This window comes from Chanodichthys erythropterus, chromosome 3 (genome assembly GCF_024489055.1).
Source record: "Chanodichthys erythropterus isolate Z2021 chromosome 3, ASM2448905v1, whole genome shotgun sequence".
NCBI lineage: Eukaryota > Metazoa > Chordata > Actinopteri > Cypriniformes > Xenocyprididae > Chanodichthys > Chanodichthys erythropterus.
This window is the reverse complement of record NC_090223.1, coordinates 39281237-39299579: the sequence shown is the minus strand read 5'-3', so window position 1 is coordinate 39299579 and position 18343 is coordinate 39281237. Positions and strand designations below refer to the sequence as shown.

General features: G+C 36.7%; 1 protein-coding gene across 1 annotated transcript; it reads right to left on the bottom strand.

The window, feature by feature from the left end:
• Positions 1–453: 453 nt before the first annotated feature.
• On the bottom strand, positions 454–9723 carry ramp2 (receptor (G protein-coupled) activity modifying protein 2). Its single transcript, XM_067382180.1, has 6 exons — positions 9590–9723; positions 8667–8731; positions 8474–8531; positions 2389–2418; positions 2080–2245; positions 454–1982 (listed from the first exon to the last, which is right to left on the bottom strand). Exons 1-6 carry the CDS (start codon positions 9642–9644, stop codon positions 1733–1735), a joined length of 624 nt encoding a protein of 207 aa, XP_067238281.1. The 5' UTR covers positions 9645–9723; the 3' UTR covers positions 454–1732.
• Positions 9724–18343: the final 8620 nt, after the last annotated feature.

Below are 18343 nucleotides of genomic sequence, written 5' to 3'. Positions count from 1 at the left end.
GAACGAGACAAAGGAGGTGGGTGTGGGTGATTGCTCTCTTTCCCACCACACCCTGCCAGGCCGAGTCCCGACAAACACTTAATATTTCACAGAAGAGTTTGAGTGTGTGTGTTTTTACAGTGTGGAATACTAGTACATCTACAAAAGACGCTAAAAAGAGAGAAGGTAGTCAGCAGTATACCGGCAGAAAACATCTTAAACTGCTTTGAGAGAGGTTTTCTTTTTCTTATTTTTGTTTTAGACTGACCAGGCTGGGAGACCAGGATCTTAAACAAGTTTAGGATGGTTGATTTTACAGCAGTGATTTTCATCTTAAATTCAGTTGTTTATGTTATGAACAAATAAGACCTTGTATTTTTAATTTACTTTAATAGAGTTCACTGGAACATGATGTAAGACTATAAACAGCTTTTAGCTCACTCATTCCAGCATTTTCCTCTCCAACATCAACCTTTCTGTCTGCAGTGTGAGGGAAATTTTGAGCTTGAATATGAGCTCTCTGTCACAAGTAACATACCTTTTCCATGTGGAGGCAGTGCAAAACATGAAAGTTACAAAAAGGACACTTTTACTAAAATCACAATGATAGACTCCAGGTAAAACATGTGGTTTAATTATATAAAAACATTTCCAATCAAAGTAAAAGGTGAAGTATAACAGTATAAAATTATTCACAGGCTCTTAAAGTGGTTCTCTGAAAAAAAAAAAATCTTATAAGACAGATATGAAATCTTAGATATTAAGTTTTCCTTCATTTAAAATAACCCATTACTGAAATAATTATAAAACACAAACGTAAATCTCATTCATGCCCACATTGATGTAGTAACTATATTGCTAAGTAAATTACAATGCAGTTCTGTGTAAAGGGCAGAGTAAAATGAACATGGACAATGCAAGTGGACATTACAATAAACCTCCATTTTCTGACATCCCCTTCCCTCAAATGTTTTTTTTCTTTCTTCGGAGACATGTGTATATGTCATTAACTTATATAAATAAACAGATATTCAATAAGCTGCCTGTCGAAATGGACGACTTTCATTTGGCTTTGTTTTGTCATGCATTCAGATTGACTCGTTTATGGTAAATTTTTCAATAATTGTCGCAATAAATTTAAAAAGTCAATCTTTATGACTTGTGTCAAAATAGAAGTAAAATCACAAAGACGTTATGATCAGAGTCAGCTAAACAGCTCTTGTCCCCAAACTAACAACAAAATCTACATTAAAACATGGGTTAAATATTTCATACAGTGCGTAAAGTGGACACTCAAATCAGTTTGTGTTCTGTGTTGTACACCTGCTTACATATACAGTACATCTGACTGCTTCAAATGAACCCCTTTTTTCTGTTGTTATTTCACATTTCATTAGATTATGCATTTACATACCGAAGGCAACAAAAACATATATGTGCAATTTGGAGATGTGATTGTCATAACAATGCCTTGAATGGTCTGCAATGCACATCAGCTGTAGGTTTAAAATATACTTTTCTAACCACCAATCATTTCACTGAAGTACAGTAATATTTTCCAGTCAGATGTCACCCCCAGAGCAAATGCTCATCCTGCATTCTGGTTTATTTGAACCTGGAGACGCCCATGTGCACATTCACTGGGGAGTGTTGGGCCAGGACATTATCCCGCGGTGGGATACCATCCTGGATGAAGAAGAAATGAAGCAGATGAAGGAATAAGAACAAAATGTTCTTGCACCTGGAATCTTCTCTAGGACCTCCTGTCTCCATTTTTAGTCTTGAGAACAACTAGGACCACCATAGCAGGGATCAGGCATATGGGGGTCATAACAAGGGCAAGGACGATGCTGGGAGGGGGGTCCCTCAGTGCCTCTGTGGGGCATTCTTGAAAATAGGTGGTGTGGATATCCACAAATATGCTTTCAACAAAATGATTCGGCCAGGGAAGCAGTAGACAATCAGCAACAGTCTCAGTACACACAGTGAAATTGTTGTATGCACTGCCAGAGAGAGAGACAGAAAGAAAGCCACCAATTACTATCAAGCACATACAGTATTATATGGCATTTGATAAAGAATCCTTGGAAAACAGCCTACCTTTTTACTCTCTCCAAAGAACACCAGACAGTACTGTTCATGGACGCCATAGCCACATTAAAATGATATCTACACAAGTGCACCACCAGCACTTCATAGCATGTTCTGAAGGAACTGTTCACGCAAAATGAACAGTATAGGTCACAGACGCTCTTGTTACCACAGCCTGTGATGTAAATGAAAAGAAAGAAATAATTATTGATATAAGTCAATATAAATCATGATGTCACATCTTTTAGGTTGATATAAATACAGTAGCCTAGGCTAATTATCTCTTAAGCTATTTTGACAAGTAATGTAGCTACATACCAAATGTTCCTCCATTTCCATGTCCAGGATCTAAAAAATATAATTAAATCTTATAAATAATAATATAAGTGAATCGTAAATCTTACACAGTATTCAACTTATTACTTTAGATAATCGTTTGTGACATATCCATCCTCCAAACACAGATTTGTCATGCACTGCATTGTGTCTAAATGAAAGCTGCAGTTGTATATCGACGCACACAAAACTTACCATAGAGAAAAGACAGAAAGACGCCAAAGAAGCTGAACGATACCCTCATATCAGAGCAAACGAGCGCTGGCGAGATAGTCTCAAGCCGCCACTGAATGTGCCTGAACTTTTACACCAAAGAGCGCGAGGCATAACAGGAAACGCGACGGGTGGAAGCGTGATGCGCCGTCTCCACATGTGGAATCGGGGTTACCAGATGTTCAGAAAGCTGCTGACCGAAAACGCTTTAATTTTCCCACGTAATAATGCTCCACCTCTGACCGCCTCTCTCTCTCTCTCTCTCTCTCTCTCTCTCTCTCTTCAACTTGAACAGAAAAACAGTAAAAAACCTTCTAATGCATTTTCACTGACTTTTAGGCGCCATATACTCATAACTGAATAGGCCTATTAAACAAAACAAAAAAAAAAAAAACCGTGAATGAGATTTCATAAATGTATTTATTTATTTATTTATTATTATTTTACATAATATTAATTACAAAACTTAATGTCTAGCTAGGCTATGTTTAACTATGCAACCTGTCATTTTACTTCTCACAAGCCCTCCCAAGTAGGCTATCATAACATAGCCTAGTTCTTGGTTCATCTGGAGTTGGACATGACGAAAGTAATAGCAAGCTGTGGTGCTCACACTACACAACATGGTTCCTTCACAGATAGATTTTTTTTTCTAATGTTCTCAGTGACAAGTTTTGTTTTTGTTCCCAGAACCTTTTAAGGTAGGATAGCATTCTTTAAAAACATTCAAAAAATGTTTAGTGATAACACTGTTACATTATCCTCTGAAATTCTTATAAAGTGTTTAGAGGTCAGTTTCTCAGCGGGCAAGTACTGGACGTGGACAACTCCACAAACAGTTACCAAACCAGTTACAACCCTTTATTTCTGTCATATATGCAAAAAAGAGTTTTTCTTGAGAATTAACAGAGGTTTAAATGTTGATGTTTGGCTTGATGTCACCATTATGGTGATCGGTGTTTACTTTATTTGGGCAGTTTGACTTTTCTAACATTAGTTGTTTTCTGGCTGCTGTAACTGTTTATGTCCAGAGCAGAAAATGTGATAAGATGATGTTGGCTACTTGTTGGTGATAAAGCTATAATCATCATTTAGTTGTCTGAATTACTGATCTCATCCAGTAGATAATCTTTGATTATAGATGTTATTAATTTCACATGATTAGACCTATGATAATAGCCCAGCATGAGATCAAGCAGTCCTTTAATTAAGTAATCTGAACTATTAAAGGGTTAGTTCACCCAAAAATGAAAATTATGTCATTAATGACTCACCCTCATGTCGTTCCACACCCGTAAGACCTCCGTTCATCTTCAGAACACAGTTTAAGATATTTTAGATTTAGTCCGAGAGCTTTCTGTCCCTCCATTGTAAATGTTTGTACGGTAGACTGTCCATGTCCAGAAAGATAATAAAAACATCATCAAAGTAGTCCATGTGACATCAGTGGGTCAGTTAGAATTTGTTGATGCATCGAAAATACATTTTGGTCCAAAAATAACAAAAACTGCGACTTTATTCGGCATTGTCTTCTCTTCCGGGTCTGTTGTCAATCTGCGTTCACGACTCCGCAGTGACGCTGCTGACGTAAGACGAGCTCTCACAAGCTCTCCAGTTCTGTAGGCATCGTATGGCAATGAAGACATTTACACCACCAGGTCTCCATTGCTCTTTGCCTTTCTGAAGCTTGTGACAGCGGTTGCTGCTGCGTAGGAACTTCTTCCATCGCTCTTAGTTCTTCGTCCGTGTATTCGGGTACAAATAAATATGGCTGAGCAAAAAAAGTCTTCCTCTGTGTCGAAATCCTTAGACATGTTTGCGAAGGTTGTTTTGTTTACAGCGTGAGCTTCCTCAGACTGTAAACGAAGCTCGGGCGCACCGGATAACACGTCAGCAGCGTCACTGCGGAGTCGTGAACGCGGATTGACAACAGACCCGGAAGAGAAGACAATGCTGAATAAAGTCGTAGTTTTTGTTATTTTTGGACCAAAATGTATTTTCGATGCTTCAACAAATTCTAACTAACCCACTGATGTCACATGGACTACTTTGATGATGTTTTTATTATCTTTCTGGACATGGACAGTCTACCGTACAAACATTTTCAATGGAGGGACAGAAAGCTCTCGGACTAAATCTAAAATATCTTAAACTAAAAGTGAATGGAGGTCTTACGGGTTTGGAACGACATGAGGGTGAGTCATTGATGACATAATTTTCATTTTTGGGTGAACTAACCCTTTAACTATTAACCCCCCCCCACCCCCCCAAAAACCCCTCTGTGCATAGCAGTGCCTATACTACACAACACAACGCTGACAAGGTGCACAAACTACGAGACATTTGATCAAGAGGCTGTCCTGACCAACAGTGAAAAAATCTTTTCCCCACATAAATTACGAGAGAAATTCATGCAAGTTATTATTAGCGTTGCATTGTGATTGGCTGGATTCATTCCACCTTGCCGTTGCATTGCATATATTAGGGGGCAGCTGTGGCCTAATGGTTAGACTTGTAGTCGTAAGGTCACGAGTTCGAGTCTCAGTACCAGCAGGAAATATAGATGGGGGTAGTGAATGAACTGCTCTCTCTTCCACTCTCATTATCCACAACTGAGGTGCCCTTGAGCAAGGTGATCTTGTATATGCGTGCAATGCAACAACAAGGTGGAACTAATCTAGCCAATCACAGTGCAGATGGTATAAATGGAAAAACCTTGTAATAACTTGTGTGATTTTATATGTAGGTTCGGGAGGAGCCTAAACATTCAGCCCTGTCAATCATCATTACGAGCACATATAAGCAGCAGTCACTGCGTCATCCCAGCGACAATTCTTCCAGCATTCTTCCTATCTCCTCCTCTATTTTTCTTATTCTCCCTCTGCGCAGTATTGTTATAGGGCGTTTTAGCTCGGAGCTTGAGCCGAGCCTCAGGTTCGAGCCTCCTTCGAGGACAGCAAGCCAAGTTTGTTTACCATTAACTATTAAGACTGAATGGGCAGGCGAACTCGTGAAGTGGTAAAGCACTTTGCTGTTAGACGGGACTGCCTCTTGACCAAAAGTCTTGTAGTTTGTGCACCTCGTCAGCGTTGTGTTGTGTAGTATGCACACTGCTATGACAAGATGATGACAGATGGCAAGAAACCTTGTTGTGTAGTGAGCACCACAGCAATTCAGGTGGTCTACAGTCCTGTAGTGTGAGCATGCTCTTAGTAGTTGTGTTGTGGTAAGTAGTAGAGGAAACTCTGTTAGATTACATTTGAGAAAAGTTAACTGAGCTTCATGAAAGTTCTTCTCAGATCAGGTTTTGACTCATGATATTGTAAAGCACTGTTGTGTTTAAAAGATAGCTGCTTCCCTGAGGTGCGGATCTTTTCTGAGCTGAGAACACCCAGGCCAGATGCACATCTGCAAGCGGGTCTCCCCCTTTAAAAAAACACCCTGTTTCTCTCAGGTTGATTCCTCGTTGGCTCAGTGGTTCTGATTTATTTGCATTTTTCACATCTGTTTCCAAACAGGAAACATAAGTGAACATTTAGGGGCAGAGCAGGGCGGCTTGATGGAATGGACACTTTTAAGAATAACTGGGTCATATTAAACAGATCTAGTTCGGGAAACGATATAATCAGAGTTTGCCATCTGTGCTCGAAGGGCCGCACTTTTGGTTTGAGCCCAGCTGTGATTGAAACAAACTCTCGGCTCACTCACTTCAAAAGAAGAGAAAGAAGCGAATCCGGGGCCGAGGGAGGGCTGGAACAGTTTATGTAACACTTCTGGGCTTGTGGATCTCATGTTGGCCATGTGAGTATGTCTTCAATCGGTGCCAATAGATTAAGTCTACTGGAAACCATTTAATTAAGTATAATTTTTTTTTTAATAAAGTGTTTATCTTTCTGATTTTTTAGAAAACGTATTACTTTCAAACGTTTGGATGATATATCACCAAAAAAATTGCCTTAGTTTTTAAAGACCTCCTTTCAGAACGTGATACTTCCTCCAATAATGTACTCGCGGACCCTAAGAGAGATCCACCAATCAGATAAGTCTTTGTTAACAAAGAAAGAAGAATTGTGAAAAATCACATATATTTTATTTTACATTAGAATTAAAGACTTATAGCTGACAGTTGTTTTTAATTATTTTATTCAGCTGTCATTCACAAAGCTATTCATGGGATAAATAGTTCATTTTTACAAAAGGTTTTTGTTTCTCTTCTTCAAGAATTTTTTTTTGCTTCAAGCAAAAAGTAATATTAAGATTCTCTTCAGAACTGGTTGGTTTGCTTTACATTTAGGAAAGGCTTTACATTTAATATTTAATAATAAGGTAGAATAAAATATTTCTTTCTATAATATAAAATAATAATAATAAATGAGCTCTTTAAGATGTGAGTCCAATTTTTATTCTTTTATGTACACAAATTTTTGGAAGTGAGGAGAAATTAGGGCTTTCCTTTGTATGTGTGTTAACAACAACAGAGAAAGTTTTGTTTGTGTGAAGATGCTTTATAGGTAGCGCGCCGTATGTTGTTAAACGTCATATGCATGTGACACTCACAGAACAATGCTGTCTTTGTTTCTGTTTTTGGATCCTAACAAGAGGCCAATCTAAATCTCCCCTGCGCCCATGTGTTTATCCAAATCTCAAACTGAAGCAGTTGATTTATTCTTTGTTCCAGAGTCTCTCCCATGAATATAAATATTAGAAAAAAAGTCTGATTGAAAGTGTCAACAAAATCTCTTACCACAGTGTAGAATTGCAACACTATATTCTTTTCACCAGTTATTATGCTGGTACCTTCCTAAGCACTGATTGTCTGCTGTTCTTTGTTAGTATACATATGGGTCATTGACAAATAAAGTAAAAAAACTAGTGGAGAAATAATTAATTTTGAAGTTTTATTAAGTGTCAACAATGAGATTATGTGGTTTTTATAATCAATTAACACAGTTTTTGTCAATTTTTTTTACAAGATGGACAAGATTTGTCACCAAAAAAGTCATTCGGTTTAACCAAAATTTCGGTTTTACCGAATGACACTTTTGGTTTTACCAAATTATGATATTTTCAAACAATGCTAACAAGCTGATATCTAGCTAGCTAGCTAGTAATTACAACATTTTCCATGTTTTATAGCGGTTGTACCGAATGACCTGATGTTTCGGGACATGAAAACATGAATTTTTCAAAAAGAGAGAGTAACTTCGCTTCACAACCATGTGGTCCTTTGCAGGTGTCTGAATGATGTCACATCCTGTCACATGATACTGACCGCATGACTTGAACCAAAATGGTCCCTTTATATCGGTTAGTCCAAATGACATCAATGAAATTATTTTTTCCAAACATTCTTTCTCATAACAAAGCAACGACTTCTACACATCATTTTAATACCATTTTGCACTATGTTGATATATGATGTTATAAAATAATGGCAGAATAAAGAAATATATACATTTATTACATTTTAAGATATTTTAATCACAATGAAATGGCTTTATTGGCCTTTGGATGGTTAAACCGAATGACCTTTTGACACTTCAAAATCTTTAAATACCTTTATATGTGGCAAAACATAACCTTTTGGATTCAATAAAAGTGATCTAGTTGTACTACCTGACATACTTTGGATGTCATATCTTTGTTTTTTATTATTATTAAGGGGACAAAAAATGACCCGTCACATCATTGACCCATATAATGCTACATTGCAACACATCAGCATCTCAATATGCACTCAATTGAATCCATACACTGAAAACAACCTCACAGTAGGGTTTATTTAGACATACAACTCAGAAAAACATAAAATGAGCCAACATGTCTGTCATATTTATACAGCTGTATGACTCACCTGCTCTGGTGTAGGCAGTGGTTTGTACTTCTGTCGGAGGGGTTGATGCAGCCTGCCTCTATAGCACAGAAGAAAAGTAAATGTTCATGAGATACAGAGCATGGGTTTACAAAAATACTTTTTTGATAGCAAATTGAATTCTTAAATAGAACTTGTGTGCATATATTTATCAGAAAACATTTCAATATCTCACCACAGTGTATTTCTGTTCATCTGGTACCAGAGTATGCAGAGTTGAGACCATTAGACACAGACAGACTATCATGAAGAAGAAACTTTGTATTATACACATGAATCACACTAAAATTCAGAAACACACTGGCATTTATTTGTCATTATAAGACAACATATTTCTGCAGTTAGGGGAATATTGACAGACATGGAAAAAGATGCAGGAAGGGAGGAGATGAAGAGGGAGCACATGTGCACATCCTCCCTTTGTCCTGTTCAGCTGGATCATGACAGTCATTTCCTCAGAAGCGTCTAATTCCTTATTTATCTATATCTACCGCATCATTTTGAAGAGGTCAACAGTATAATTTACATGATATTCCATTCTTTTTTTAATGGTTTAAAGGGATAGTTCACCCCCCAATTTTTGTCATTACTTACCCTCAAGCTGTTTCAAACCTTTATGAGTTTTTTTTTTTTTGTATTATGGAAGTCAATGTCTACTATCAACATTCTTTAAAATATCTTCTTTTGTGTTCAACAGAAGAAAGAAACTCGTACAGGTTTAGAACAACTTGAGGGTGGTTAAATGATGACTGAATTTTGGAATTTGGGTGAACTATCCCTTTAATACATTTAAAAGACAATATCATATAATGTATATTATTATACAATAATTCTGGTGTGATCTCGAGTTAATTATATATATATATATATATATATATATATATATATATATATATATATATATATATATATATATATAGCTCTAAATTTTTAATTAGACACAGTTCAAAGGAAATTTTCTAAATATATTGAAGACAGCTACGGTCTTCTTCATTCTGTCTTTGCGCATTCACAGCCATTTTCTCTAAGAGAATGCCTCCAATTTTAAGTATCAAGCACATAAAACCAATCTTTTATTCTGAAGGTTTCATATCTTACCCCAAAACAGTAAAGTCCCTTGTGGTTTTGAAGTAGTTATAGATGTGTGCTCCATTATGCTTTATTCCTGGGATACTTCTGTCTGTCTGTCTGTCTGACTGTCCACCTCAGCTTGCACAAATCACATATATGAGCTCTTCAACAGGAAGACTCTATTAAAACAACAGGATGTGCTCATTTCCTTAAAGGGGTGGTGGATTCATACATGGAGAGACATTACAGAGTGGGCTGTCTAATATATCCTAATGTTGCCATCATTTGTCTCTCTGAATTTCTCTTGCACTCATATTCTCATCACTGTCACATACTCTCTTGCTCTCTCTCCTGATTTTACGTAACTATCTGTTTTTGAAATTGTGTACTGTGTGCCATGTAAATTGTATATTGTCTCATGGCTTTGCATTGTGTAGCCTATAATGATTTATTCCCACCATTTTAAGTATTTATTGTGTGTGTGTTTTATAAATTCCTGACTATTCAAAGCATTAATAATAACTGTTTTTCTATCTCTACCAAACATTTGTGGCTCTGCCAAACATGTCAATTGATGTTACTAAAGTACGTGTGTTTGTTACTGCTCACCTTTGTTTAACACTAACAGCACTTTTGTTGTTTGTGATACATTCATTTGAGGATGTTTTATGTTTTTTCTCTAACACTATTTCAATCAATTTGAGTAGGAGAGTGGAAGGACTGAAGCTTTGAAATCAACAAAGCATGAGCCAGAATTTACTTTTACTTTGGTTCATTTGTTTATCATGTAAAGTATATGATGTGATGCATGATGTTTTGGTCTAAGACCAATTGGCGTTTATTCAGAACTGAGGAAACAGTGTGGAAATGGACTAATACATATATATATACATATATATAACCCTAATTCCATTATAAGTTTTAACAAAATATATATATTTTATATATCACACACACACAAAGTTTATGTTCCCCTATCGATGCTTCTGCATGGACAACAACAGGCTCCACATATTCGTTACATTTTAATTATGACATTTCATTCAAATATTACACCAGAACTGGCTTCTGTGGTAGGTCTCACAGTGTTTATTATTGTAGAGTTGAGTAAGCAGCCTCAATCCAAACAGATTGTTTCTTTTAATGTTTCTGGCTGGGATTCGGTTAACCTCATTGGGCCCTACAGGGGGTCTTACCCCAGGTGCTTTGGAGAGTGAACTATGCTTCAGTGAGGAGGGGAGAGATAAAGACTGATGACAAATCCACCCCTTGAGTATTGGCTCAGAGGAGTGTCTACCCTCACTATTGACGTACACAGAGCTACAACACTGCCATTGACGCATGTACACTATGACCACCACTGGCGTGCACTCGGTACAGCTCAGGAGTGATGCAAGAGGAGAAAGTATCATTCCCTTAGAGTTTATGCACACACACACACACACACACACACACACACACACACACACACACACACACACACACACACACACACACACACACACACACACACACACACACACACACACACACACATTCACAGCCACAGATGTACAAGTCAACGTCATCTGGCGATTCCCCCACTCTCACTCAGCTGGACTTGGTCTGGTGCCTTGTGAAGTTCTGAAGACCTAAATTACTTCCACATTTGATTCACATTAGTAAGGAGAGGCTTGTTTTCCACCCTTAATTGGTTTGCTCTGTTTATAAAGCAGATTAAGTTAGAGGGACAGAAAACATGGAGTTTATTTAGCAGTTCAGGACACTTATATTTCTTAAAATTAGAGCTCCAAAAGACAAAATCTGAAGACTTCCTGATACAATAATGTACTTTACACACAAGAATAGCTGATATTAACACAGGCTAGTGCTGACCTTGCCACAGTGATACTGTAATTCATGCAAATAAAGTTTAATGAAGTCAAAGAACTTCTTTTCCCCATAGAAACACACATGAAAATGCTCTTCCAGTTTGTGCACAGAAAACATGCTCTTTATTGTCCATGAATGCAATGTGTAAAAAGTTATTTGTTTTCAAACTATGTGTCATGACCCATGTCCGATTCATGAAACAAAGGATTATTATTATTTATTTTAATGAATCATTCAAAAAGACTCTCAATCTCTGGAGTTTAGTTTGAATTCTTCACTGAATGAACAACATACTGTATGACCTAGGTCATGTCATTGACTATTTAGAGACTATTTTCCTCAATTGTGTTTTTTCTCTCTGTTAAAAAATATTTTTTGTTCTTAATTTAATCTTTTTGTTATTTTCTTTGTTAAAAGTTTGGATGGGACCTAGTTTGGGAACCTCTGTCTTAGGTCACTGAAAATAAAAAATAAAAATAAAAATAAAAATTAATAAATAAAAATAGGTGAAAAAAATAATGGTAATAATGTCACATTATTACAACATAAAATATGTGAAAGTTACTCCTTTTGTATTCAAACATTGTCATACAGAAAGCTTGTTTACACTTTTGCATTTACATGCTTTAAAGGGATATTTCACCCTAAAAAAGAAAATTCTGTTATAATTTACTCATCCTCAAGTTGTTCTAAACCTGAATTAATTTCTTTCTTTTACTGAACACTGAAAGAAGATATTTTGAAGAATATGGTTGAAATTGGTAAACTACATACAGTAAAAAAAATACTATGGAAGTTAATAGGATCCTTTAACTGTTTGCTTACAAACATTTTCCCAAATATCTCCTTTTGTGTTCAGCAGAAGAAAGAAATTCAGGTTTGGAACAACTCGAGAGTGAGTAAAAGATGACAGAATTTTCATTTTTGGGCGAACTATCCCTTTAAAGACTCAGTATCTGGAACTGTTCAACACCCTTTCAAATGTCATAGTTCCTATTATATTTCAATTCACCCTCTAAACTCCTTCCTCAGAGCAAAGAGCTCATCCCTCAGTACCCCACACACTGACTGATACTAATCTTCATTTGACGAGCCAAAACCAACATCCAGGGTTTACACTGCACATAATTAAAAACTTTCCAAAGATAAGACCTCCGTCTTATGTCTATCTTTCTGCCTGTGTTTGCTTCTGTTGTGAGGTCCAAGATAAACACTGGACTGAAAAAAACTTTTTAGGATGGGCCCATTACTGGGATAAGAGTATGAGGAAAAATTGTGTTAACACTTTATCTATTACATACTGAAGTGATGAGCAATTCCACCTCAGTCCTACATCGACGGAAGAAGCTAAAACACCTGTACACTGCCAGTCTCACACACAATGTCAGTAAAAGAAAAAGTTTTAATTGTAAAAGAAAAAAAGAAATTCTATTGAAAGTTGGAAACTGTAAACAGAACATTGACATCTGACAAACTATGTTCATTACAAATGTTTGCACATGTTAGAATTTATCCTTGTCACTCAAAGGGATAGTTCATCCCAAAATGAAAATGTACTCACCTTCATGTAGTTCCATGTATGACTTTCTTCTGTGGAACACAAAATAAGTTATTTTGAAGAAATTGACCTCCATTTTATGGACAAAAAACATTTCTCAAAATAAAATCTCAATGTTTCACAGAAGAAAGAGTGTCATACATGCTTGGAATGACACAAGGGTGAGTAAATGATGGCAGAATTTCTCTTTCTTTCTTTCTTTCTTTCTTTCTTTCTTTCTTTCTTTCTTTCTTTCTTTCTTTCTTTCTTTCTTTCTTTTAGTGAACTAGTCTACATCTTTTCTACATGTATGAATGTTAAAGTATCACGTGCAAGCATGCAGCAAAAAGTGAATGCTACAGTCAGTTTACAAAGTTTTTCCCTAAGCTATTAATCTGTGAAACCAAACCAAATATCACTTCCATGTTCCTGCAACACGACAAAATGTTTGTTCTTTCATTTGTAACTTAATGATATATAGGCAGGGAACTTATAGAGTCAATGGGACATTAAGCCAAAAATACTGATAATAAAAATCCCTATGTTGTTCCAAGCCTTCTGTGAAACACAAGAAAAGTCCCCATTCACTTTCATTGCATATTTTCCATACAATGAGTGGTGAATGAACCGTCGGTCTGCCTAACATCTCATTTTGTGCGTTTCACGAACGAAAGAAAGACAAACATGATTGGATCAGCTTGATCTTGAGTAAAACTTTTTATTTTTGGGAAAACTATCTCTTTAAAAAATAGGACCGAGATTAACAATAAATTGCTACATGGCGACATCTAGCGGAATTATAAATATCATAACATCTGTCGAAAAGATTCATTCATATATATATATATATATATATATATATATATATATATATATATATATATATATATATATATATATATATATATATATAAAATCCATTATTATAATATTAGATGTGTAGTAGCAATATCATACTATTAAACTGTGTTGCTATCTCTCGAGCGCGTCCATTCAGGCGCGTTCTCGTTGGGTCACGTGTGATGTGCAGAGAAGGGCAGAGCCTTCTGCGTCGCGCGGCGGGTGGACCTCACGCTGTATGGCAGGCGGAGTTGGCATATAAAACTATGGTTTAACTATCCATAGCTAAATATATTTTAGATAGTTACAATGTATTTCGACGAGTTATAATTATATTTTGACTAGTCAGAATGATAATTAGAGATATCTGCAATTATAATTGCACTAACGTTAGTCTAATCTGCTGTTGTTTGATGTGGGACTGAATTTACTCATTATTACTTCATAGATTATTAAATAATATCTGGATGCATTCATATGGTAAAAGATCTCCAGCATGCAAAATGGATCAACTGGAATGTTCAATAAAGACGGAGACCAGCAAACTGCTTGTCTTATTTTATCATACACTTTGAAAAGACAAGACTGAAGAACAGTGCTTATACACCCAAAACGTGAAATATAGTACAAATAAATGCGTGATGGACAAGTAAAATACTTCAGAATGAAGATTTTAAAAAGATTACAATTTAATAAAAGTTTAACTGGTATTAACATGTACTGACGACATTGATTAGTACATTACATTGTGTATGGATTGTCTTCTGTGTCGACGCAGGTTTACTCGTGTCATTAAAGTAACAGCCAACAAGGTGGGAGTGTTGTATTATAAGTTAGGAATTACTGACTCCGGGCCATTGAATTCTTCGAAAATAATGCACACCCGAGGTGGTAATGCGGCCACGACGTGAAGCATTATTTTCTAAAAAATTCAATGCCCTGGTGTCAATTTTTCCGCTTATACTACGGTTACCACACCTCAAGACACTGTTTCGATGGTGTATTTCAAGACATTTGTCAGGTTTTTGTCCTTAAAACACTCTTGTGTGTGGGACTAATTTCTTACGCATCTCATCCCGAGCCTACGTTGCTAATTCCAAAACGTCATTTCAGAACTAGTAACGAAGGCTTGAGCCTTGATAGCACAATAATACAGTTGTAACAGTATTAACGCAGTTGAGATAGAGGGAGAGAGAGAGAGAGAAAATAAGTAGCATGAATTAGCCTACCCGATCTGTGCGTCTCTAATGGCAGCAGTCTCTCTACTAATAGCGAAACCTCAAGTTTATCTCAAGAACCGCAGTTATTTCCTCGCTGGTGAGTCATGCATTTTAAGTTGCTAAACTATTTTACTGATTAATTTGTCAGAGCAGCGCTGAACAAACATTTCTGTATGTCGAAAGAAAGTAGGCACATGCACTTTCAGGGCACAATAAAATGTATTTTGTGGCAAAAACCATGACAATAATTTGTTATTTTCATTGTTTACTATATTTATTTGATTGGTCTGTGTCATTGTGGGTTTTGGTTCTTTTGCAGTTGTAGGCTGTATAAATATGTATGTAGGCTTGAAATAACTGAAATAATTTGGCGAAGTGAGAGCCGTGCATTTCCTTGAAAATAACTGCACACCTTAAAACATTGATCAACCAATCAGAATCGAGCATTCAACAGCCCCATAGCATAATAAAGGGGTGGTTTAACAGACAGAGATTAAGCCTAGTCCTAGAATAAAATGTTCCTTTAAACCAGATTAACAGAAATCTGCTTTCTCTGTCATGGTTTAAAATAGTCCTAGACTTAGTCTACTCCAGAGTTTAATCAGACGATTTCCTGGAGGAAGACTAGAGCTACTCCAGGATTAAACTGAGGCTTAAATTAAACCTACCAGGAGGCAGGTTTAACTTCAGATTTACGTTGTGTTTCAGAGAAGACACATGTATTACTTGGATATACAGTATGTTGATATTGATATACACTGTGTGTGTGTGTGTGTGTGTGTATATATATATATATATATAGATGCTGTTCACTTTATTTAAACAATTTATTTTGATTTAACACCAATGTTTCTGGTTCAAATGTGATTGCTGTATGTTAAATTGACTTGAAATGATTACTAGAACTCGTCTGATGTTTTAATTTTGAAATAACATGTTTTAGTAAAGTAACCCAATCAAACAGGACTTTCACTTCCCATCATGCTTTGCAGAAGCAAAAGATGAGAATATGTTTTTGTTATGTTAGTGTTTTTTGCAGATTACCATTGTGGTGAAGTGTAGAGCTTGTGCTTGGGTTGAGGACCTGCTAAGAAGAACTGCTTTTTTATATAATGAAGAAACCACTCTGATAGTGCTTTGGATCAAACCAGTATCATTTCTAGACTGCCAACACTGATTATCACATGTGTAAATAGTTACATTTAGTTTGTTTCTGTGTAAAGGACAAAACAAAAGCATTAATAATCATAGTATTATATATATATATATATATATATATATATATATATATATATATATATATATATATATATATATATATATATATATATAATTCATCTATTCTTAGTTACAAACAGATTTCCAGGCATTACTTTTTTTTTCAAAGCTGATGTATTTTGCTTGCTTTAAAAGAACTGTCTCTTGTTTAGTAAAGTTATTCTGTTGTTTTTTTTGTTGTTGTTTTTTTTTGGATTGCCGTCTTTTCCTGCTGCCATTGTTTTCCTTGGATTTGCTTCTCAGTTCCATGCAATTTTAAGCTTTTCTTGGTTCATTCCATGTTTTATAGGCAACCTCTCTCATGCTAATTCAGATTAGCACAGTTGGTTTTAAATTAATCTAGTTTAAATCAGGATTCCATAGTCCAGGTTTTAGTAATCTATATTTAATCTGTGTTTCAGAAAGCCATTTTTAAAGACACGATTAACTATTCTAGATTAAGGCCTATCCTGGCTTAATTTAAACCCTGTCCAGGAAACTGCCCCAAAATGTTTAAGGTGGGGCGTAGCAAAGATGTATTTGCATGTTTCAGATATCTGTAAATTAATTTGGACCAATAAGAATGTTAATTCCAAATATATCTACATTTAAATTCTTCCCAGTCACAAAGGTAAATGCAGATATCTCCAAAGAAAGGTCTTTGTAGTCAAAAATCAGATTGAGATATAATTAAATTGCAGAAAATCTTTTAAGTGACATTTAATTAGGAAGAATTCCAATTCAAGATATCTCTTAAGTTTTGAAAGCACATGGAAGTGTTTGAATTAGGGCTGGGTGATATATCACATGCGATTGTCACGCGCATTTCGTCAGTAAAGCCGGTTCCCTGATTACCGCTAAATCGCCATCACCTGCTTTCAAATGGAGCGCCATTTACTAGACAGAGCCGTAGATCACTGATAAGCCACACAATATCGTGTTCATTATCGATGGCGATTCATCTGCGATATGAACGCAATATTGCGTAGCTTGTCAGTGATCTACGGTTCTGTCTAGTAAATGGCGCTCCATTTGAAAGCAGGTGATGGCGATTTAGCGGTAATCAGGGAACCGGCTTTACTGACGAAATGCGCGTGACAATCGCATGCGATATATCGCCCAGCCCTAGTTTGAATTTGAAAGCATTTTGAAAGTAGGAGCGTTTGAAAGCAGGCGTCTATCAGCGGACTGGTCCGTGTGTATCTGTGTAAGCACTTGGCGAAGAGCGTCATTAACTATTTACAAAGTTTTTGAAGCGTTGATCCTCGAAGCCAATCACAGACATATCCCGAGTAGCAGGTCAACACAATGGCCAATGGCATCAGAGGTGTTTATGAATGCGCTCAACAGCGCTCAAAGCGTCACATATTTAAAATTTCATTGCCGACTAGGTACCGCAATCAGTACTAATTATAGTCAGAATCATGTTGTAGATATCTTAAAACAAATCAAAATTGCAGAATAGATGTCTGGAATTTGAATTTTGACTAAATTACTACTAGAAGAGCCAGGGGTACTTAAAGGGATAGCTCACAAAATAATATATTTTGAAGAATGTCGGTCACCAAACAGTTAATGGACACCATTAGCCGCTTTTCCACTGTCGGGCCAGTGCGAGCCAGGGCTAACAGTGTACCGGGCTGGGCCTATGGCCATAGACCTTAGGAGGCTGCCTTAAGGCATGATCACACCAAGCCGACGGTCGGCCATCTGGCAGTTTTTCTTCGTCGGCCGACTAAGTTTTCTCAGCGTGTTCCGCACCGTCGGCTGAAGTTGGTCCTCATCGGCTTTATTTCGGCCGATTCGAAATGTTGAATCGGCGTTGGAGCTCGTCGGGCCATCTGATCATTCTGATTGGCTGCTCAGCTACTGCCGCCTGCTGTTTCGGAAAGGCATTCCATCTCACGCAGGCGCAGAACTGACGTGCTGCTTGGCCGTCGGCTGTTTAGCGTCGGTTTGGTGTGGCAGGGCAACTTTGGACACTGACGCTGCCGACGTGAGCCAACCCCACAGTTTGTTTTTGTCGCCACTAATTCGTCGGCGTCGGCTTGGTGT